At 40.6% G+C, this 18,950-nt stretch overlaps 1 protein-coding gene across 2 annotated transcripts in view; it reads left to right on the plus strand.

The window, feature by feature from the left end:
• The window catches only part of AGPAT5 (1-acylglycerol-3-phosphate O-acyltransferase 5), a 32,563-nt gene extending 19,082 nt beyond the window's left edge, over positions 1-13,481 (plus strand). For both annotated transcript variants that reach the window (XM_082215613.1, XM_082215614.1), the window contains exons 7-9: positions 4,125-4,286; positions 8,348-8,471; positions 9,763-13,481. In XM_082215613.1, coding sequence (XP_082071739.1) covers positions 4,125-4,286; positions 8,348-8,471; positions 9,763-9,988 — 512 coding nt within the window. In that variant the 3' untranslated portion in view covers positions 9,989-13,481. The remainder of the gene's footprint in view (positions 1-4,124; positions 4,287-8,347; positions 8,472-9,762) is intronic.
• The last annotated feature ends 5,469 nt before the right edge of the window (positions 13,482-18,950 follow it).

Genomic DNA, 18,950 nt, shown 5'->3' on the forward strand with positions numbered 1-18,950 from the left:
TAAACACAATAAAGCATTCAGAAACTTTTAATTGCTACAGAATTACTGCTGCTAGCGTTTTGGCTGGGTTTAGGCTTTGAGAACATACTAAACCATTTTTTTGTCCTGCATTGAATGCTAATTGGCTTCTGGGCTCAAATCAAGGTGCTCATTTGACTTTTTAAAGCCAACTCCATTGCGACCTGGATACCTTGGGTGTCTCATTTTTCTGCTTTGTTTCGTCTTGAACACACTGTTTAGGATCTGAGTTCTTGCTGCAGGTTCCACTAGCCTTATTTTAATGATATGTGCTACCTTAATGACTGGCACTTGTTTAAATTTGTTCTCTTCTTACGTTTTACTATTACGTGTTCTTATGTGAGCCACCTTGAATCCACCTTGTGGGAAAGAACCATTTTTAATACATAGGCAAATCTGGTGGTTCACAAGGCTACATCACAGACAAAATAACATTAGGAATAAATATGAATATCAAGGTAAAACTTATTCAAACAGAAGCAAATAAACAACAGAATGTTTTGAGAGCCTCCATTTAGAACACCAAAAATTAAATGCTTAGTTCTCAACAACATGTTTGGTAATCTTGCCAGTTATTACAAAGGCACAGAGCTCTGTTAAAATTCACAGACAGCTTTCTGGGTCATGTGGTCAGCATGACTAAACCGCTTCTGGCGCAATGGGACACGGTGACAGAAACCAGAGCGCACGGAAATGCCGTTTACCTTCCTGCAACAGCAGTACCTATTTATCTACTTGCACTGGTGTGCTTTCAAACTGCTAGGTTGGTAGGAGCTGGGACAGAGCAACGGGAGCTCACCCCGTCGCGGGGATTTGAACCGCCGACCTTCCGATCGGCAAGCCCAAGAAGCTTGGTGGTTTAGGCCACAGCACCACTCGCGTCCCTTACAAGTATTATTTAGCAACATGGCAAGACTCAGTATTTAGGCTTGGGGGTGTGTGTGATATCTACTTGTTTCCACCCACCAAGCACCCTTCAGAGCAGACATGGGGGGTTGCAGGGGCAGGAGAGGAAAGGGAATTCCTGTCAAACATTTGGACATGGGTTCCTAAAATAATAAGCAGATGTTCATGGTAGTCAGTGCTTACTGCCAAATCAGGCTTGTAATTTGACTAGCACTTTGTGACGCATATCCAGAACAGCAGTCCCATTCTTGCATCATACATCTGGAAGGCCACAAGGGATTCAGATATGTATGTGCTAAAGTTGCAAACCTATTCTTTGCAAGTGAGGTACATGTTTTTCCTTGGTTATGCTGACCATTCACCTTCCTAGCCATTTTCACGTGTGGTTTTTTTGTGTTATTTTGTGGATGTTTTATCGAAAGCTTGGGGCAATACTAGCCGAACTGAATGCTTGGTAATAAAAACAATTGCTGTCATAACACTGCGTCCGGCACACATGGGCTGGAACAACATCTCAGCAACACAAACACCGTGGCACTTTTGATAGAAAATTCACATGCTAAAAAGCTGTGTTAGGTTTCAAAATATTTGCATAGTCTTGTATTGAATAAGCAAACATTTCTGGAATGGCTGCGATGGACCTGACATCAGTGTTGTCCTTGGTTGTAACAAGTGTTGAAGGAATACAGTTTGGTGGAAGCAGTAAAAAGAGAAATATTGTTTGCAGGAAAGTTGGTTAAGAGATGCAGCACATTCCTGTTGGTGTAGAAAATGAACTGTCTTTTAACTACTCTGTAAATGGAGGATTTGAAGCAACCCTCTTTTATTCCAGTTGCTTTGTATGTAGTAGAATCATTGGAGCACTGAGCTGTAACCTAATATATCATGCTCACAGTCATGTTGTCAGATTATTATTTTTTACACAAAATAAGGGCAAGACTGAGACCTCCCTATTATTTTAATATTGATTTTGGATGGTGGCATTTTGTTAACAGCAGGATACTGGAATTCCAGTTAATGTTTCCAAAAATAAAATCAGGCTGTCTCTTCTTTAACTAAAGAACTTTTGTCTTGCTTTAGTTCACATTTTAAATTATTTCGTTTTCCTCTTGTTGAACAGGTTTTATTCCTCTCAGTTGCATTATGTTGTTTTATGTTTCAATATTGTGCTATAGTTCTAAACATGTTATGTATTCTCCCATGAACTCCATTTTCTGATGAAGATGGCACCTCATAATTTTTTAAAGGAACGTGATTGTGAGATTCATTGTAAGATCCTTTTGTACAAAAAGTTGAAACTTACCAAAAGTAAATCTCTTTATTATAAATGCATAATAGGAATTTAGAGCTTTACGTATTTCTGCTGCATATTAACATGGTTTAAATAATCTGAGAGTAACATATGAACCATAGTTTTGCTTGGAAGCAAAACTTAACCAAATAGGGCAAAATATTTGAGGTCATGTAACTTAATTTAGGATGAAATGAGCAATTGATATATCAGTAAAGCCCACCCAACTATCAGGACTCATCTGGGTTTCTCCTTGAGCTACTCAATTGAACCTGGTTACGGAAAACTGATGGAAGCAGTTGAATAGCCAATGTCCACAGCAGCTCTCTTTGGACGTGAAAGTAGTTATGGGTAAGGATTAGGGCAAACCTTGACATTAGGAAGCCCTAACTTGCAGGCTACAATTTCTCTAGTGTTCCCCATAGGCTGAAAGTTTATAAAAGGCAGACTTCAAATACTGGCCTCTTTAAGACTTGAGCAATACATGAACATATTGTGCAAGCTAGGAATACTGTTATTTTCCCATGGCTTTCTAGTGGGGGGAAATATTAAGGTCATCGTTTTTATCTATGCAGTACGGTGTACCACGGATATGTGTGATTGACAGTCTTTGATATTCTTTCACCTAGAATTCAGTTTGCTTAAGATGCTTGCTCTTGAAATTTGATCTAAGCAGTGGCTTTCATTTTGTTTTTCTATGCGGGTTCTTTTGATGCTAGCGATCCTTGATGAGATCAGTGGTGGCAGACGGGCTTCAATGTAACAATGACTTGTTTGCCACAACCAATGTTTCCACCTTTGGTATGCAGAACAGTGTTGGATACATTTGTGTGTGGAATAAGTAAGACGCTGTGCGTCTTAGGATGCTGTTGCTGAGACCCATGAACTCTGTGTCTAACCTAGAACATGTCCCAGAATCCTCTGCAGTGCCCAGCAATTCTGTGGCAAATTGTATTAGGGTTCCCGGGCAAACAGTTCCTTGAAGTAGAAAGTTTTCAATACACCGGCCTTGTTCACGCATAACTTGAATCCAAGCCATGATTTAGTGTGAACGAGCAACTTCCAAGAAAGAGATTGTGGTTACTTTGCCCCCCTTTTGGCCTGTCCCTGTTTGCTGCTCCTTTTGTCTTAAAATATTGTCTGGATCTGAACTTGTGGTTGAGCTCTCTGAAACCAAATATGAGTTCTAAACTGTAGGGCAAATCTTGGTTACAGCTTGTGGTTTGTCTTGGGAGGGCTAAACCATGAGCCCAGCTTCAGACGATGCAGTAAGCCAAACCGTGTCATGTCCTAGAGCAGGGATGGCCAACAGTTCGATCGCGATCTACTGGTAGATCCCCGGGAGGTTTTGGTACATCGTGGTCGATCGCTGGTTCCCTTTCCTCAGTGGTGGTAAAATAGAATTGGGCCCCACCCCATCCTCCATTGTTGCACGATCTCCAGAACGGAAGACAGAGCTTTTGCAATGATGCTGATTGTTTCCTTAGTGATCTTTTGGTGAGCAACTTTCCTCCTAAGAAAGCTCAGCAACCTTTCCCTGAATCCCTAAAAAAACAGAACTTTATTCCCTAAAAAAAGCTCAACAACACTTTGACCTGAACCCCTCCCCAAAAGGGGTAGATCACTGCCAGTTTTTTATTTTGTGAGTAGATCGCTGTCTCTTAGGCCATCCCTGTCCTAGAGCACAATGACTGGAAGAAGAGCAAAGCTGCTGCAAAATTGGCTTTGGGTGCCCACATGATTTGGCTTAATGTTACGTGCGGACTGGACCCCTAATTTAATGTGACCTGCAGACTAGAGACAAACAGGAGTCAATATGTCACACTATCATCATACTCTGGAGGCTTCAGTTCTCTAGGAGAAAAAGCCACTTTTAATACATTTTAAGTATACTTTTTCTCTTGCTTAGGACTTGCTGTATTAAAACATGTACTGACACCACGGGCGAAGGCTACTCATGTTGCAATTGATTCGATGAGAACCTACTTAGATGCAGTTTATGACATTACGGTAGCATATGAAGGTACTGTGGACCAGAAAGGACAAAGGAAAGTGGCTCCATCCATGACAGGTGAGTTGGTGATGTTGAATTAATTTAAGCAAGAATGGGGAGTCTGTTTTGGACAGCGAGTTGGACCGAATTGTGGCCAACCCTCCACAAGCCATATTTGACAGGTGGGCGGGGCCTAGTATACAGGGATGTGAACAAAGCACTTGTGGAAGGTTTGGGCCAATGATGTATCTTGCCCATCATAGTTTTTAAAAACCAGCCAGAAGAGGTTGATTGGGTTGGTCTAGAAGTTAAATGCTTCTGTGCCAGCTGCCTTAAAGGAGGCGGTGGTGTAAGCCCTCAAGAGGACAGTCCTGAGGTTTGTGACAACTACTGCCCAGTTGCTAATATCCCCTTCTTGGGCAAGCAAACTTGAGATGGTTGTGACTGTTCATCTTCATTCAGTGCTTGGGGGAAAACTGATTACCAGGTGTCTGAATCATCTTCATGAGAGGTTTTTTTAGCAGAGACTGGGTAGCAACAGATTTCCTGCAATCAGCAAGTGCGTGGCCTCTGAGGTTCTCTGACCAGGTATTTTAAGTTCATGTAGGCTTTTCTGCTCGTAATTTTTAGCTGCCTCAAAATGGGTTTTATGAAGATTTTGACTTAATCTTTTGTTGTGATTATTCTCATCCATGGGGATGAAGGACGGTCCAAAATATTTTTTAATATACTTCTTGTTCAGGACTGGTGGGAAGTCACACGCTCTCCCTGTTCTGATGTTAATTTTGGTACTTAATATCCATCCCATTATTCCTGACTAGAACGTAATGTCAGGTCCATTTACCTCAGACCTGGGGGACTTTGGCCCTCCAGGTCTTGTTGAATTGCAGCTCCCATCAGCAAACATGGCCGGTGGTTGTTCAAGAACCTTTGAAGGGCCATCGTTTCCCCACATCTGATTTATCTGAACCTTACCCCCTTTTTCATTGTGGGTGATCGTGGGGTGATTCGCAGCATCTTTCAATGTCGCAGTGATAGCCAGGGTGACTGCAGCATCTACCCTAACCTTGGGAGATTAAACCCTCTTTAAAGGATTGTGGATATCTGTCCCTATCTCCTGGGTCACTTCTCTGTCTCAAAATACTAAAAACTTTGAAATCATCCCTCTCTCCTATTGCACTCTGCCTTTGGCATACTTGCAAGATCTGACTAGTGTTCATTAATTTTGGAAAACAGCCCTTCAATCACTGTTTTGGATTAAAACCTACATGTCAACTCCTGGCCTGTGATGAAATCGGGTGCAGGGCCTACCACTTTATTTAAGAATATCACCTCTTTTGTCAAAACAAACGGGTGACTTAAGTGATTTTGTGTATACTCCTAGGCGGGATTTTTCCTGTTTCAAAAAACGTAATGCATTTAAGCTAGTTTATATTTTAGTATTAGTCTTTTAATGTATTACACAAAACATAAACCCATTTGACAAGACTCAAACTACTACTTGTCTCTGAGCCTGTAACCTTTTGGATAGTTTTGTACTTTGCTTTCTTTTTATCCTTCTTTGGAGATAATGGGTGAAGAACACTGTGTCACATTACGATTCATCCCCATTCCTCAGTACCAGTAGTAGAAACATTGTAGTGCTAATGGTTTTGGTGTTCTTGCCATTTAATCTATCTGAAATTATCTTAGTTTTTCCTCCCGTTTCTCATGATTATGGTACTTCTGCAAGCAAACACAGATGCTCATTGATGTTTAGTTTCTACTCCTTTTATTTCCTATGACTGAAAGCTATCCTAGAAATAGTTCCTTTCAAGTTGGTTGCGCTTTTGTTCCCATGAGAATTTGCCTAACACATTCTAATCAGTTTCTGATTCACAGCAAGAAAGTTGTCCCTAATCAAAAGCTTGAGGGGTAATGTATGATTCTTAATTATGTTGCTTCTTGCGGAGGGAGCATTTTGTTTTATTCGTCCTTCCAAGAATAGCCTTTTGGCAACTTTGGAAGAATTAAGCAACCCATCAAATGCTGGCATTTCAAGCCAATATTCCTGAAGTTGGATGTAATTTGTACTTAATGAATTGTTGCAATGGGGTTTGGTTTTTTTAGCTTAATTACATAAGCCTTTGGGGAGTTGAGCCGATGTGAAATTAAGGGTCATGGGACTACGCAACCTTTAGTGGCTCTTATGATAGAATCCAGCTGTTCCTCCGCAAAAACAGGAATGCCATAAATTGTTCTTATCCACTGGTAAGCCAAAGTAGTTACAGTGACATTGTGTCTTTTGGAAAAAAATGAATTAGTCTCGCTAAGATGAACTGCGTACAATTAAAATAGTTCCTTGGTCAACTGGATATAATCAAGAGTTTCGTTCTCGCAACCGCATTGACTATTCGTTTTTTTTAAATTAGAATGGTATTAAGGCTAAGGGTAACATAGTACGCAGAAGTGAGAGTGGCAGTTTCTCCCACAGTGGTTTCCACACTTCGGACGAAAAGCTGGAGGACTGCCATGAGGCAGTTTTGATTTTATGTTGCGCCTTCCCTTTTGCTTTATCCCATGAGTACAGCACTGACACGGTTGAAACGGCGACCCAAGATATAATGCGTTTTAAGGATTTGCAGGGCAAATTGGCACTTGGATGGCGAAGAGCTAAATGAGATTGCTTTGCATTGCTTGCACCTGGCCAGGACCCTAAAATAACCTCAGCTAGGGCAAAGGCAACATGCAACTCTTGTAATGATAGATGCTCCTGACCTACCAGTGTGTGGCAGACGTATGGAGAGGCACATACCTCAAATACTCGTGCGAGTTAAAAGGGAAGGAGTGCAGAAGTCCCCAGTGTCCACTTTTCTTCCATGTTACATTCTAAATAAAATCAGAAGGATGCAAATTATTATTTATATTGTTCCTGCAGAATGGTATTTTGTGATTAATGGACATCCAAAACACACAAACCATCGATAAAAGTAAAACTAAGGTCATGCTTTAAAATCCTTTCAGCTGTGCCTAGTGCTCTTGGTATCAGAATTCACTTAACGATACATACTACAGTTCTCGTGTTCCGTTTTCTGCATTCCTGAATTTCATTGCGACTTACAAGTCATATCTTGTTCCTGCTGGCTCTGAACTTTAACCCTGTGGAATTATTCGTGATTCTCTCCTCCCTTCCCTGCCGCCCGAAATACTACTTTATACTGTGATTCTCAAGATCAAATGGATTTAGTAGCTTTCATATGTGCACCTGAAGTTGGGTTTTTAGTTTGTGTGTGTTGATTTTCACAACTCCTGTACTGAACTGTAAACCATTAGGCATTTGGTTGGCTGCTGTGGGAACAAAATATTGGACTTGATGGGCCTTTGGCATGATCCAGAAGTGCTCTTCTTATGTTCCTAACAGTTTCATATATTTGTGCAAGTTTTAGAAGAAGGTGGTGATTTTGACTTCAATAGCCAAAGAAAGAGAGAGAATGTATGTTTCCACTTCAGTGGCACTTATGAAAGCAACACTCCTACCCTCTATTTTTTAGATTGGAAAAGTATTTTAAAAGGGGAAAAAATGCCGTATTTTTTGCTCTCACTTTTTCCCTCCTAAAAAGTAAGGGGAAATGTGTGTGCGTCTTATGGAGCGAATACAGGCTGTGCAGCTATCACAGAAGCCAGAACAGCAAGAAGGATTGCTGCTTTCACTACATAGTGATCCCTCTTGCTGTTCTGGCTTCTGAGATTCAGATTTTTTTCTTCTTGTTTTTCTCCTCCAAAAAACTAGGTGCGTCTTGTGATCTGGTGCGTCTTAATAGAGCGAAAAATACGGTACATTTCATACATTATTTAAGGTTTAAGTAGACATTAATGTCTCCGAACATGGATGGAAACAGTGGTGTTATACTCTGCCTTGTGAGAGTACTTACCTTGAAAAGCAACCTAATTTTCTTTTTTAAATAAAAAATAAAATAAAACGAATTGTGATCTTGTTACTCAAAGTTCCGACCTTGGAGTAATTTTCAAAAGCCTGTTTCTTTTAAAGAATGCCGAATAACACTGCACAATTACTGGACTTGGCTTTAATTTTACTGAACGGCAGTGGAGTTGCTGCTGATGGGACAAGTGTATTCATGATGCTCTTTTGGGTTTTGTAGACTTCCTTTGTAAGGAGTGTCCAAGAATCCATATTTATGTTGATCGCATTGCACTCAAAGATATTCCTGAAGAACAGATGTATATGAGAAGATGGCTTCACGAACGTTTTGAAATCAAGGATAAGTAAGTAAATACAGTGATGTGACACTGCTTCTGGAGCAGCATTAATACGGCTTGAAAGTTCCACAGAACTCAACAAAATCTTAACTGGTTATTGCATACCATCAGTGAAGGGTTGGATCCAGATTTTGCCTTCCATAGTTGAAAAGGCACCTTCTGGAAAAGCTTCTGATCCAGCAAAGGGGTGCTGCTGGTGGAGAAGGTAGAGACCTCTTTTGCCTGTTCATCTAGCACCCACTATTACGCTCTTCTGAAAGGTTGGAGAACCTTCCGGAACAAGAAAGAGGTGGTGCTCTATGCTACGGGAGGAGTAGGGAAAGTAGACTTTGCTTTCGTTCAGGGGGTACTTCTGCTGGTGGGAACAAAGTTTGGATCCAATCTAAAATGTTTCCCACAGACCTTTTGCTTATATTTTATAAATGTGTGGATGCCCACGAGTTAATATAGCCAATGTGGACAAGGATTTGGATATGGGAAGCAGAGCTTCAAATCTTGGTTCCTATAGTAAGCTTCTTAGTGGCTATGAGTCTGCTCACCTTCTCTCAGGTTGAATTTACTTCCATGGGTGTTTCAGAGTATAAAATTCTCAAGCACCAAAAACTACAAAGCACAATGTTTTTAGAGCATACATTTTAGGATAGAGATAAACTGTTGAATTGGGACGCAGGTGACACTGTGGGTTAAACCACAGAGCCTAGGGCTTGCCGATCAGAAGGTCGGCGGTTTGAATCCCCGCGACAGGGTGAGCTCCCGTTGCTCGGTTCCTGCTCCTGCCAACCTAGCAGTTCGAAAACATGTCAAAGTGCAAGTAGATAAATAGGTACCGCTCCGGCAGGAAGGTAAACGGCGTTTCCGTGCGCTGCTCTGGTTCACCAGAAGCGGCTTAGTCATGCTAGCCACATGACCCGGAAGCTGTACGCCGGCTCCCTCGGCCAGTAAAGCGAGATGATCACCGCAACCCCAGAGTCGGTCATGACTGGACCTAATGGTCAGGGGTCCCTTTACCTTTACCTAAACTGATGAATAGTGAATTATCTTTGCTTGCTATTCCAGGCTGGATTTACATGACCATTTGCTACATAGCCTACCTGGGCAAAGCCAGGCTGTTCTCCTCACTTGAGTCTATTTTGCCCACTTGGGAGGAAAAAAGTGTCCAATTCACATAATGAAGTTAGCCAGTCCAACAGCTGCCTCTGCCCAATACTATTTGCACATGATAACGTGTGTGACATTTGTGTTCATCACCAAACTATGATAAGCCTGTTACCTTTTTTTATCCTTTCTTTGCTCCTAGGTTGCTAATAGAATTTTATGATGCAAAAGATTCTAAAAGAAGGAACAAGTTCCCTGGGAAATGTGTCCGTTCCAAACTCAGTCTCAAGAAAACTTTGCCATCTTTGCTGTTTTTAACTGGGCTGACTGTTAGTATGCTGCTGACAGAATCTGGACGGAAACTCTACATGAAAACATGGCTCTATGGAACTTTGATTGGCTGTCTGTGGGTCAGCGTTAAAGCGTAAGGTTCTGCACCTACAACCAGTGACGTTATTCTCCTGTCTTGCACATCACATCAAACTCTTTCCTGAATTTATAAAATGTAAATAAAGCCTTATTAATGGAACATTGGATGAATTGAGACTTGTGACCTAAATCTGCCATGGTCAGTGTGGAGAACATGTATATGTAATTATGCTCCTGATTTTTCCCCTCAGAAAAAGCAGCAGAGAGCCAGAATTATAATGCATTTTCCCTCTATGGATGGATATCTATCTATCTGCACATGATTTAATAGAACATGTGATTATAGATAAACAGCTGGTGGACCTCTGAATGTATTTACTGATATTACTTTAGGTTTATATATTTATTCCTGACCCACGTTCTTTAGTTCACTATGGAAATTATCACAGCTGCGTCACAAACTAAAAACCAAAGCTAATATCTCCCAACACATTTGTTTTCTATTTTTTTTCCTTTTTAAATTGAGTTTCTCAAATTTACAAAGCAATTGGTAGAACATGAAAAGCTATTTTTAAAGAAAAAATATAGGTAAAAACTCTTCATGTGGAAATTACTTTAACATATGCATGATTTAATTATATAACTAGATGGCTTAGTTTTTGTTTGCAACATGTTTAATTTTATTCTCGAAAAGGCTTGTGTTCTTGATTTAAAACATCCTGTGTTGGTGCATAAATGATTTTATATATACAATATGTTCAATTAGTAAGTTGATAATTGAGGCTGTCTTGGTTTTAACCTACCTAGATTCGCAAAGAGCATATTGGTTCATTTCAGCTACACAGTTAGTTTAAGTCATAATATGTGTGCCATAAACAGCAGTGCACATTCCAGTTTCCTGTTACCCCAGGACCACTTCGCAGGGGGTGTTTTGTCCACAAAGAAGATGATTGCTTTTATCAGGAGCAACCATATAGTGTTACTTGTGAATGTTCTGCTGTGAATACACCAGCTGGGAAACAAGTGTTGGTAAAACATTGACTTGTGTGAAGTGGTCCTGAGCTACATGGAACCAAATGAATGTGCCTTGCCATGATTGATGCTGCTGTGCAGCTTGGAGTATATTTTATGGTAACAAGGAACATCAATGTGTTCTTGCCAAAATGTAGACTATGTGCCTTTTTAATCTACTGATCTTAAATTTAACCTAATATTTCACAGCCTGATCATTTAACACTGTAATTTTGGGGTATTTCCAAAGCTTTTCACAGTTGGCGTGCACTTGAACTTGAAGTATGCAGTTTTGCACTGTAGAATAATAGTGAGAGATGCATATTCTATTAGTATTTAATCCACTCACCAATGTGTTTTGTAAGAACCAGTGGTTCTTGTTGCTATTTGGTGATATATTGGGAAAATATTTCCTGTTGTCATGGGGCTAATTATTCTGTATCAACTAAGGGAAGGGATTCTATTTCGTATCTATTATTTTGTAAAAACAAAAAATCAAGATTCCACTATCAAAATGGAAAAAGATTAGAGGCTATTTTTATCTTTCTGAGTTTTTTTCACAAGAAGTTTCTGTTGGCCTTGGAATTGTTTAAGACCCAACATGAACTAAAATGCTTGTCTTAGATTTTTGAAATATTAAATGTGTTTAGCTTCAGCTATGATGAGTAAGAAACACCTTGTTCTTGTGTGTTCTCCTGGAAGTGTATACTTCATTTCAGATGTTCATCTACTTCATTATTCTGCCTTCTGGTTACTAGAGCAGACTTGCTGGTTAATGGAATAATCTACGGAAGAACAATGTGTTGGGTTTGTAACCTCTGAGAAAGGATATGCTGTCAATCTCTGTGTCCTAGACCTGCGGAATTGCCTTCCAGTTTTACTGTAAAGCTTTTTTTGTTAATGGTTTGCCTATCAAACCTATGGGTATCGTTCAACTCTACAACTAAAACAAGCTGCTTAAATTTAATGAGGCAGAACAATTCTTTGGAAGTTGAACAGAAACATTTTAACTGTTCACAGATTCCAGATTATCTGGGACCCAAATCATCTCCTTCGCGAAGCTTTATTTTAAACTTAATATCTTTGGCAAGTTGATGTAGCTTCCCCCATGATTTGTTTATTTAAAAATTGCTATTAATTTGAGGCATTGGCTGCTATTTCAGAACATAAGTAGATATTGACTTATAATTTTTTTAAAGCAGTGTGGCAACCTACTGCCTGTTACTATTGTTTCTGAACTTTCAGAGTTTTAATACCTTACTCTATATAGACAGGTCACCACTAACCTTTAATGTAAATTGGGTCAATGAATATATCTTTATTGGATGTCCTGCTGCTACAGCAGTTGAGATACAAGTTTTCATCAGTTGGGTTGTAATTCTGCAAAAACAGAGAACATGCACACCCTTCAGACTTTCACACTGAATGGCTCTTTTGACATCTGAAGAGGGCCTTTGTAAGAGAACAAAACTAAAGGCAAACAATGTGATGGTCCCTTTGCCTTGCCTGACAGGAATACTAGAACTGAATCGCCTAATTTTGATGGAGCATTTATTTGTGGCAAGGCCACATTCCACATGTAGCCATAGACATATGGGAGTCGCTTCCTCATGGTGTGATCTCATGCTGCAGAGGTTTGTGTGAACCAAGGGGCCATCAGATTGGCAACACTAACTGAGGCAGGAGCAAAGTGATTGGGTACGAAAGATGCACATAATTAGCCCCACCCCTATGGTGGATTGACCCTCATGCTTCTCACTAGCGTGAAGTTACACCATGAGGAAGCGAGTCCCACACTGTTGCAGAGCCAGATGAGTTTTAAAGGCATGGATGCTATTGGCAACTTGGAGTGCAATTGACTTAGTTGCCTGTTCTGCTCTGGATAAATCTTAGTATTTTTGTATTTCACATCATTTTTTAAAAAAAAATGGCTGTGAAAGCTTCAAAAGTCACTTTACCTGAGACCCCTGGTTCTAATTTGCTTAAATTCCTTTGAGTATCACAAAGGCATAATTAGAAAGGGGGTTGTAAATGTGCAATGAAAATAGGCTCCTTTGAAAATGATTTTTTTCCCGTGCCAGCATTACTCGATAATAGTTGTGTTCACCATATTCATTTTGCTAATTGGTGTTTCTGGTTTGGTCTCAGTTGTTCGGAAAGAGTTTCACTCTGTAAATGGTTTCGAATATTGCACTTTTATATGTGCTGGCTGGTAATAAGTTCAAACTGCAAACTGCATTGCAAAAGCAGTGAGGTAAGAAACAAGTACCAAAGAACGGTTTGGTGTTTTTGCATTCATAGAAAGTCTCTATTTTGAATTGGGGTAATTATGTAGTTCACAGAAATGTTTCTTGCCGCTCACATAAATATTTCTTTGGGAAATGAACTGACAGCTTCTCTTGTCAGTTTAAATGTGAAATCTCTCCCTCTCTCATTGAAAGGGTTATGATCTGTGCTTATGGAAGAGATACTGTTTGTTCACATTCTGGAAACTTAAAGAGTTGATGCCAGGATTAAATTAAACATACATTCCAGTAGAAACTTCTTTGAAGGGTTATTTTATTGATTTTGAATGTGTGTGATCGTAAGTAAATATTGAAACTGGAACAAACTTTTGCAAATGATTGCTGTGTCTGGCCCATTCTGTCATGTGAAAAGTCAGTCTCAATAGTTACAAGGCGTTGCTTGGTTTTAAAGTGCGCTTTAAGCCTTTAACAAACATGTATATTGCATGGCACGGCTGTGATGTTCCAAGGTATTCAGAATTTCTTTCATGGCCACTACATTGGCTCAACTTGGTTTAGTTTGGCTGTTTTCTTTTTGGAGGTGTTTATCAACTGTGTTGGCCTGCATAGTGTTCATCATTATCACAATTGCACACATCCACAATGTGAAGATATACATTGTTTTATTCTGGTTCAGAAAGTGGAGCTTTAACAGAGTTTGGGTGCTCTAGAGCAGTGGTTCCCATTTAGGGATCTGGGGACCCCTGAGAGTCTGCAGAACACACTCGGGGGGTCCACGGCACCATCCCCTGCTAGGGACTCACTTTTTTTGTTAATTGCACAGTGAAAGCCACAACCTCACTCCAAACAAGTACTGTTTTTAACTAATTAATTGCTTTAAGCCTAGGATGAAATTTGCACACAGGAGGACTAATTACTAATAACAAATTACTACTATTAAAAGGGACGCAGGTGGCACTCTGGGTTAAACCACAGAGCCTAGGGCTTGTCGATCAGAAGGTTGGCGGTTCGAATCCCCGCAACAGGGTGAGCTCCTGTTGTTCGGTCCCTGCTCCTGCCAACCTAGCAGTTTGAAAGAAAGTCAAAGTGCAAGTAGATAAATAGGTACCACTCCAGTGGGAAGGTAAAGGGCGTTTCCGTGCGCTGCTCTGGTTCGCCAAAAGCAGCTTAGTCATGCTGACCACATGACCCGGAAGCTGTACCCCGGCTCCCTCGGCCAGTAAAGCGAGATGAGCGCCGCAACCCCAGAGTTGGCTACGACTGGACCTAATGGTCAGGGGTCCCTTTACCTTTACCTTACTACTACTGCTATTATTACCAACATTACAAAATTTCTCCTGTTTTCCACTCGGTCTTCACGAATACTTTATCAAGCCCTGACCATGCCTTCATCTTTGTCCCTGAAGGATCCCTCAGTTAGCAGAACCATATCCTGCAATGTTTTCCAAAAGTATACCATCTCAGATTACAAGTAAGGAATAGCATGTTTGAATACTCTCATATAAAAAGCCTTCTACATACAGAATACTTACAAGTTGGGGACACAATTGCTTTTCTTATTATTCAGTTGTTGTGAAGCAATGGAGACAAATTTTTCCTACTGCCTAGCGATAGGCAATTTGTGGTAATTCCACAACTTTCATGGTCTGTTTTTCAGTATACCCCAAACCCTTTGCTTTTTAGGGGCCACCCCACATCTTCTTCAAACAATTGCTTTGCACAGGTAACTACCATAGAGTTATCAAAATTTCCAAAAGTAGAGAGTCTGTGGCTTGGTTTTTGGAAAAATCAGGGGTCCTCAGTAATTAGCTAATTGGGAACCACTCTAGAGGCATGAGTTGACTTGCAAAGGAAACATTGCTTATTAGAGCAGGAACCAAAGTAAGAAAGATGAATCTCCCAGAAAGGTTTTGTGTTCAGAATGGAAAGCTCCTTTGAATACATCAATGTAATGTTCCTGGGGCAGCTGGGAGAGAGCGAATAAAATGCTGTGGAAATTTCATTGTATAAAAATCATCAATATTCTGAGGCAAGTGTTTCCCATCTTCAAAGTAAGTCTAAAAAAAAATTGTTTTGGGCAACCCGCTGCATTTCTACAACATCACCCTTCAAACAGTTACTTCCATCAGAAATGGACGTAGCGTTCCTGTCTCCCCAGAGCATAGGAAACATTTTGTAGAGAGCCCCTGAGTAGCTTTGAAAGCTATTTGTACAAAAAGTCAACCACACACAGCAATATCCGCCAACACAGCCAAGTGAAACTGCAGGGGAAATTAAGCAAGGCAGGATTAAATTTCTAGAAGAGTACTTCGCCAGAACACTGCTTTGTATTGTTGGCTTTTACAAAAAAAGGAGGGGAAAGTACTGTGCTATTCAGCTACAAAGAGATTCGAAGCTCTCCAAAGCAGCAGTCTGAATTTGGCACTTTGCTTTAATGCACCTCACATAATAGACACATTATTATTATTTTTATTATTATTATTTAAGAACTCCAATTCCTTCACAATGCACCCATACCATGGGAGTGCTGCTACTTGCATTGTGGCAGCGCCTGCAAAAAATCTTGCAGTTGTTATGTCAGCATTCTGAAATTAAGCTCCTTTAACTGCAAAAGTGGGGAAATGTTATTGGAGAGTAAGCCTTGTCTTTGGATGTTGACCCAGTTTGACACTGGGCTGCCATTTAATTGGAACCTATTAAGAGGACATTGGATTGCCAAGGCTTAAGTTTTGGCAAGATTGTTATTTTTTTCTTCTTCTAAAAGGAACAGGCAACCTGAATAAAACAATATATGCTTCAAATGCTTTACAAACTGGATGCGAGTTGACTTGCAAATGTGGAACTGTTAAGGCACTTCTCATAAAATATGTTGTTGTCATTTAGTCGTGTCCGACTTTTCGTGACCCCATGGACCAGAGCATGCCAGGCACTCCTGTCTTCCACTGCCTCCCGCAGTTTGGTCAAACTCATGCTGGTAGCTTCGAGAACACTGTCCAACCATCTCGTCCTCTGCCGTCCCCTTCTCCTTGTGCCCTCAATGTTTCCCAACATCAGGGTCTTTTCCAAGGAGTCTTCTCTTCTCATGAGGTGGCCAAAGTATTGGAGCCTCAGCTTCACGATCTGTCCTTCCAGTGAGCACTCAGGGCTGATTTCCTTCAGAATGGATAGGTTTGATCTTCTTAAATATAGTTCACCAGATAGCATTCGTACAAGCATTTAAGTAACATTTCCAGAATAGCAAATTATTTCAGGAAGGAGAGGCTGGTATTCATTCTTAAATTCTAAGGCCATGGAGGTTATTTCACACTGTTCCTTCCCACCTCCTCCTCGGTGAGCACTAGATTTTCATCACCTATTTATATAAGTTATTCCTAAATATTAGATTAGTTGATTGAAAAATATTGATATGGCTCTCCTTCATCCTCCTTGGCTTACGTATCCAGTAAAATGAATATAGTGAATCCAATATGTTTCCTGGTTTTTGTTTTTTGCCCAGTGCAGCAGAACATCAATGTCTTAAGTCTACAGTGGTCTACCAGCGTCTTACAACCACAGCCTGGGTTGCTCTTAATCGAGGGTCAGCAAACTTTTTCAGCAGGGGGCCAGTCTACTGTCCCTCAGACCTTGTGGGGGGCCGGACTATATTGGGGGGACGGACGAATTCCTAGGCCCCACAAATAACCAGGAGATGCATTTTAAATACAAGCACACATTCTACTCATGTAAAAACACCAGGCAGGCCCCACAAATAACCCAGAGGTGCATTTTAAATAAAAGCACACATTCTACTCATGTAAAAATATGCTGATTCCTGGACCATCCGCAGGCTTAATTTAGAAGGCGATTGGGCCAGAACCCGCCTCTGGGCCTTAGTTTGCCTACCCATACTCTTAATATTTCCTACATATAACTGGGTGGGTGGGGAGGATCCTATAGAAATAGAGTCATATTAGTATACTGCTCTTCTTCAGTCTTTAAATCTATTTCATACTTGGCACACATCTGCAGGAGAGTTCTTTTTTTCTTTAGTTTTTGGTTACAGGGACCAGTCTCCTTCCCACATTGTCTTCTGCCTCACAGACTGCCTCCCAACATCTATGTGAATTTGGGGTGTGGATGGCGGGCTCCGTGTGAGTACAAGACCTTTTGTACTCTTGTACACAAATGCATGAGAATTCAGGCTTGTTTAGTGCAGCTTTAAATAAATCCAGAAAAGATGTTGGTTATCTCCCACTCCCATGTGTGCACACATCGTTAAATCAGCTCTGGGAGCAACATCATTGGACAGATCTGGCACCACTTTTATGGCTTGCAAATGGACATAATTTATCAGGGAAGACTAGAAAATCCCTGTTATAAAGATGTAAATTAAGCTTCCATCAGCACGTTTTTTTGTTAATTCCCAATACCTCTTCCCTTGCGAATCCTGAATCTTAAAAGTAGTGATGGGAACAAATTGATACATTTAATCTATTGTCGTTCACTTCCATTGCATCTCAAATGTTACTTAATGGCAGATTATTACCTTCTTCTTTTTTCCCTTTTTATTGTCATGTCTAAAAACAGCCCCATGTTAGGACTGTGGCAGATCTAGCAACTTTATTACAACGTGTTCTGAAACAAAATTAATTTGGCTACGGTAAGACTAAAAGCGGCAAACCTGGGAGTAAGCCCCATTTAGCTCAGTGGGGTTTACTTCTGAGTAGGCGTGCGTAGAATTGCACAGACAATAATTTTTCAGCATGTCTTCCAAGGTTTTTTTTGTAACTAGATATGTGCCCTCAGCTTACTGTCTATGCAACATAAAACTTGCATCGTAAAAAAAAACTTCAGTGGCTCCTAGAACATTTGGTGTGGAGTTTGTTTCTGAGTTTAGGTGGGCAACAGATTGCCTCACTTTAGGCATCCTCCAAATAATTATTTAATCTGCCCACTGGAACAACTTTTCTTGACTTTCTAACGTTCTTTCATCCTTGTTCTATGTAGTATCAGAACAATTGGAAGGGGCAGTATTTTTTTATGATAAATTGCTTTTTCTCAGCTGTGTGACTGGGGGGAGGGGGAGTCCATCCGTCCTGCAGTCTGAGAACAAGCTGGCAGGCTTCTTTTATATGCCTGTGTGGCACATTAAAACTGGAAAGGAATTCCTTTCCCTTCCCAAACGGTATATGTATTTGTCAATTGTACTGATATATATACAGTGGTACCTCGGGTTACAGACTCCGCTAACCCAGAAGTAGTACCTCGGGCTAAGAATTTTACCTCAGGACGAGAACATAAATTGTGTGGCGGCAGCAGGAGGCCCCATTAGCTAAAGTGGCACCTCAGGTTAAGAACAGTTTCAGGTTAAGAACGGATCTCCGGAACGAATTAAGTTCTTAAGCCGAGGTACCACTGTATAAATTTTGAGAGTAACCCCATGGTTTACTTCTTAACAGATGTGCATAGGATTAGGAAATCTAATCCGAGATAGCTATGGAAAAAACCAAAACAGGGTGTTATTTCTTCTGAATTAATCCATGCTACTTTTGTCCCTAGATCCACCCACCATCAGATCTGGCCTACCTACTGCCGAAATGTGACTTATTGCAGATAACCCCAAAATAAATGCAGCCCTCGATGGGGAGAAGGAGGAGTTGCCCACAAAATGCAAAGCCTAAAGGGGAAAGTTGAGTTCTTTGGTGCATTATCTGACCAAGAAAACTTGACTGAATGAAAACCTTATTCCCCTCGGTGCCTTTTTGCCCTTCAGAGAAGGCATGCC

The sequence above is a fragment of the Podarcis vaucheri genome (genome assembly GCF_965113315.1).
Source record: "Podarcis vaucheri genome assembly, chromosome: 3".
Taxonomy (NCBI): Eukaryota; Metazoa; Chordata; class Lepidosauria; order Squamata; family Lacertidae; genus Podarcis; species Podarcis vaucheri.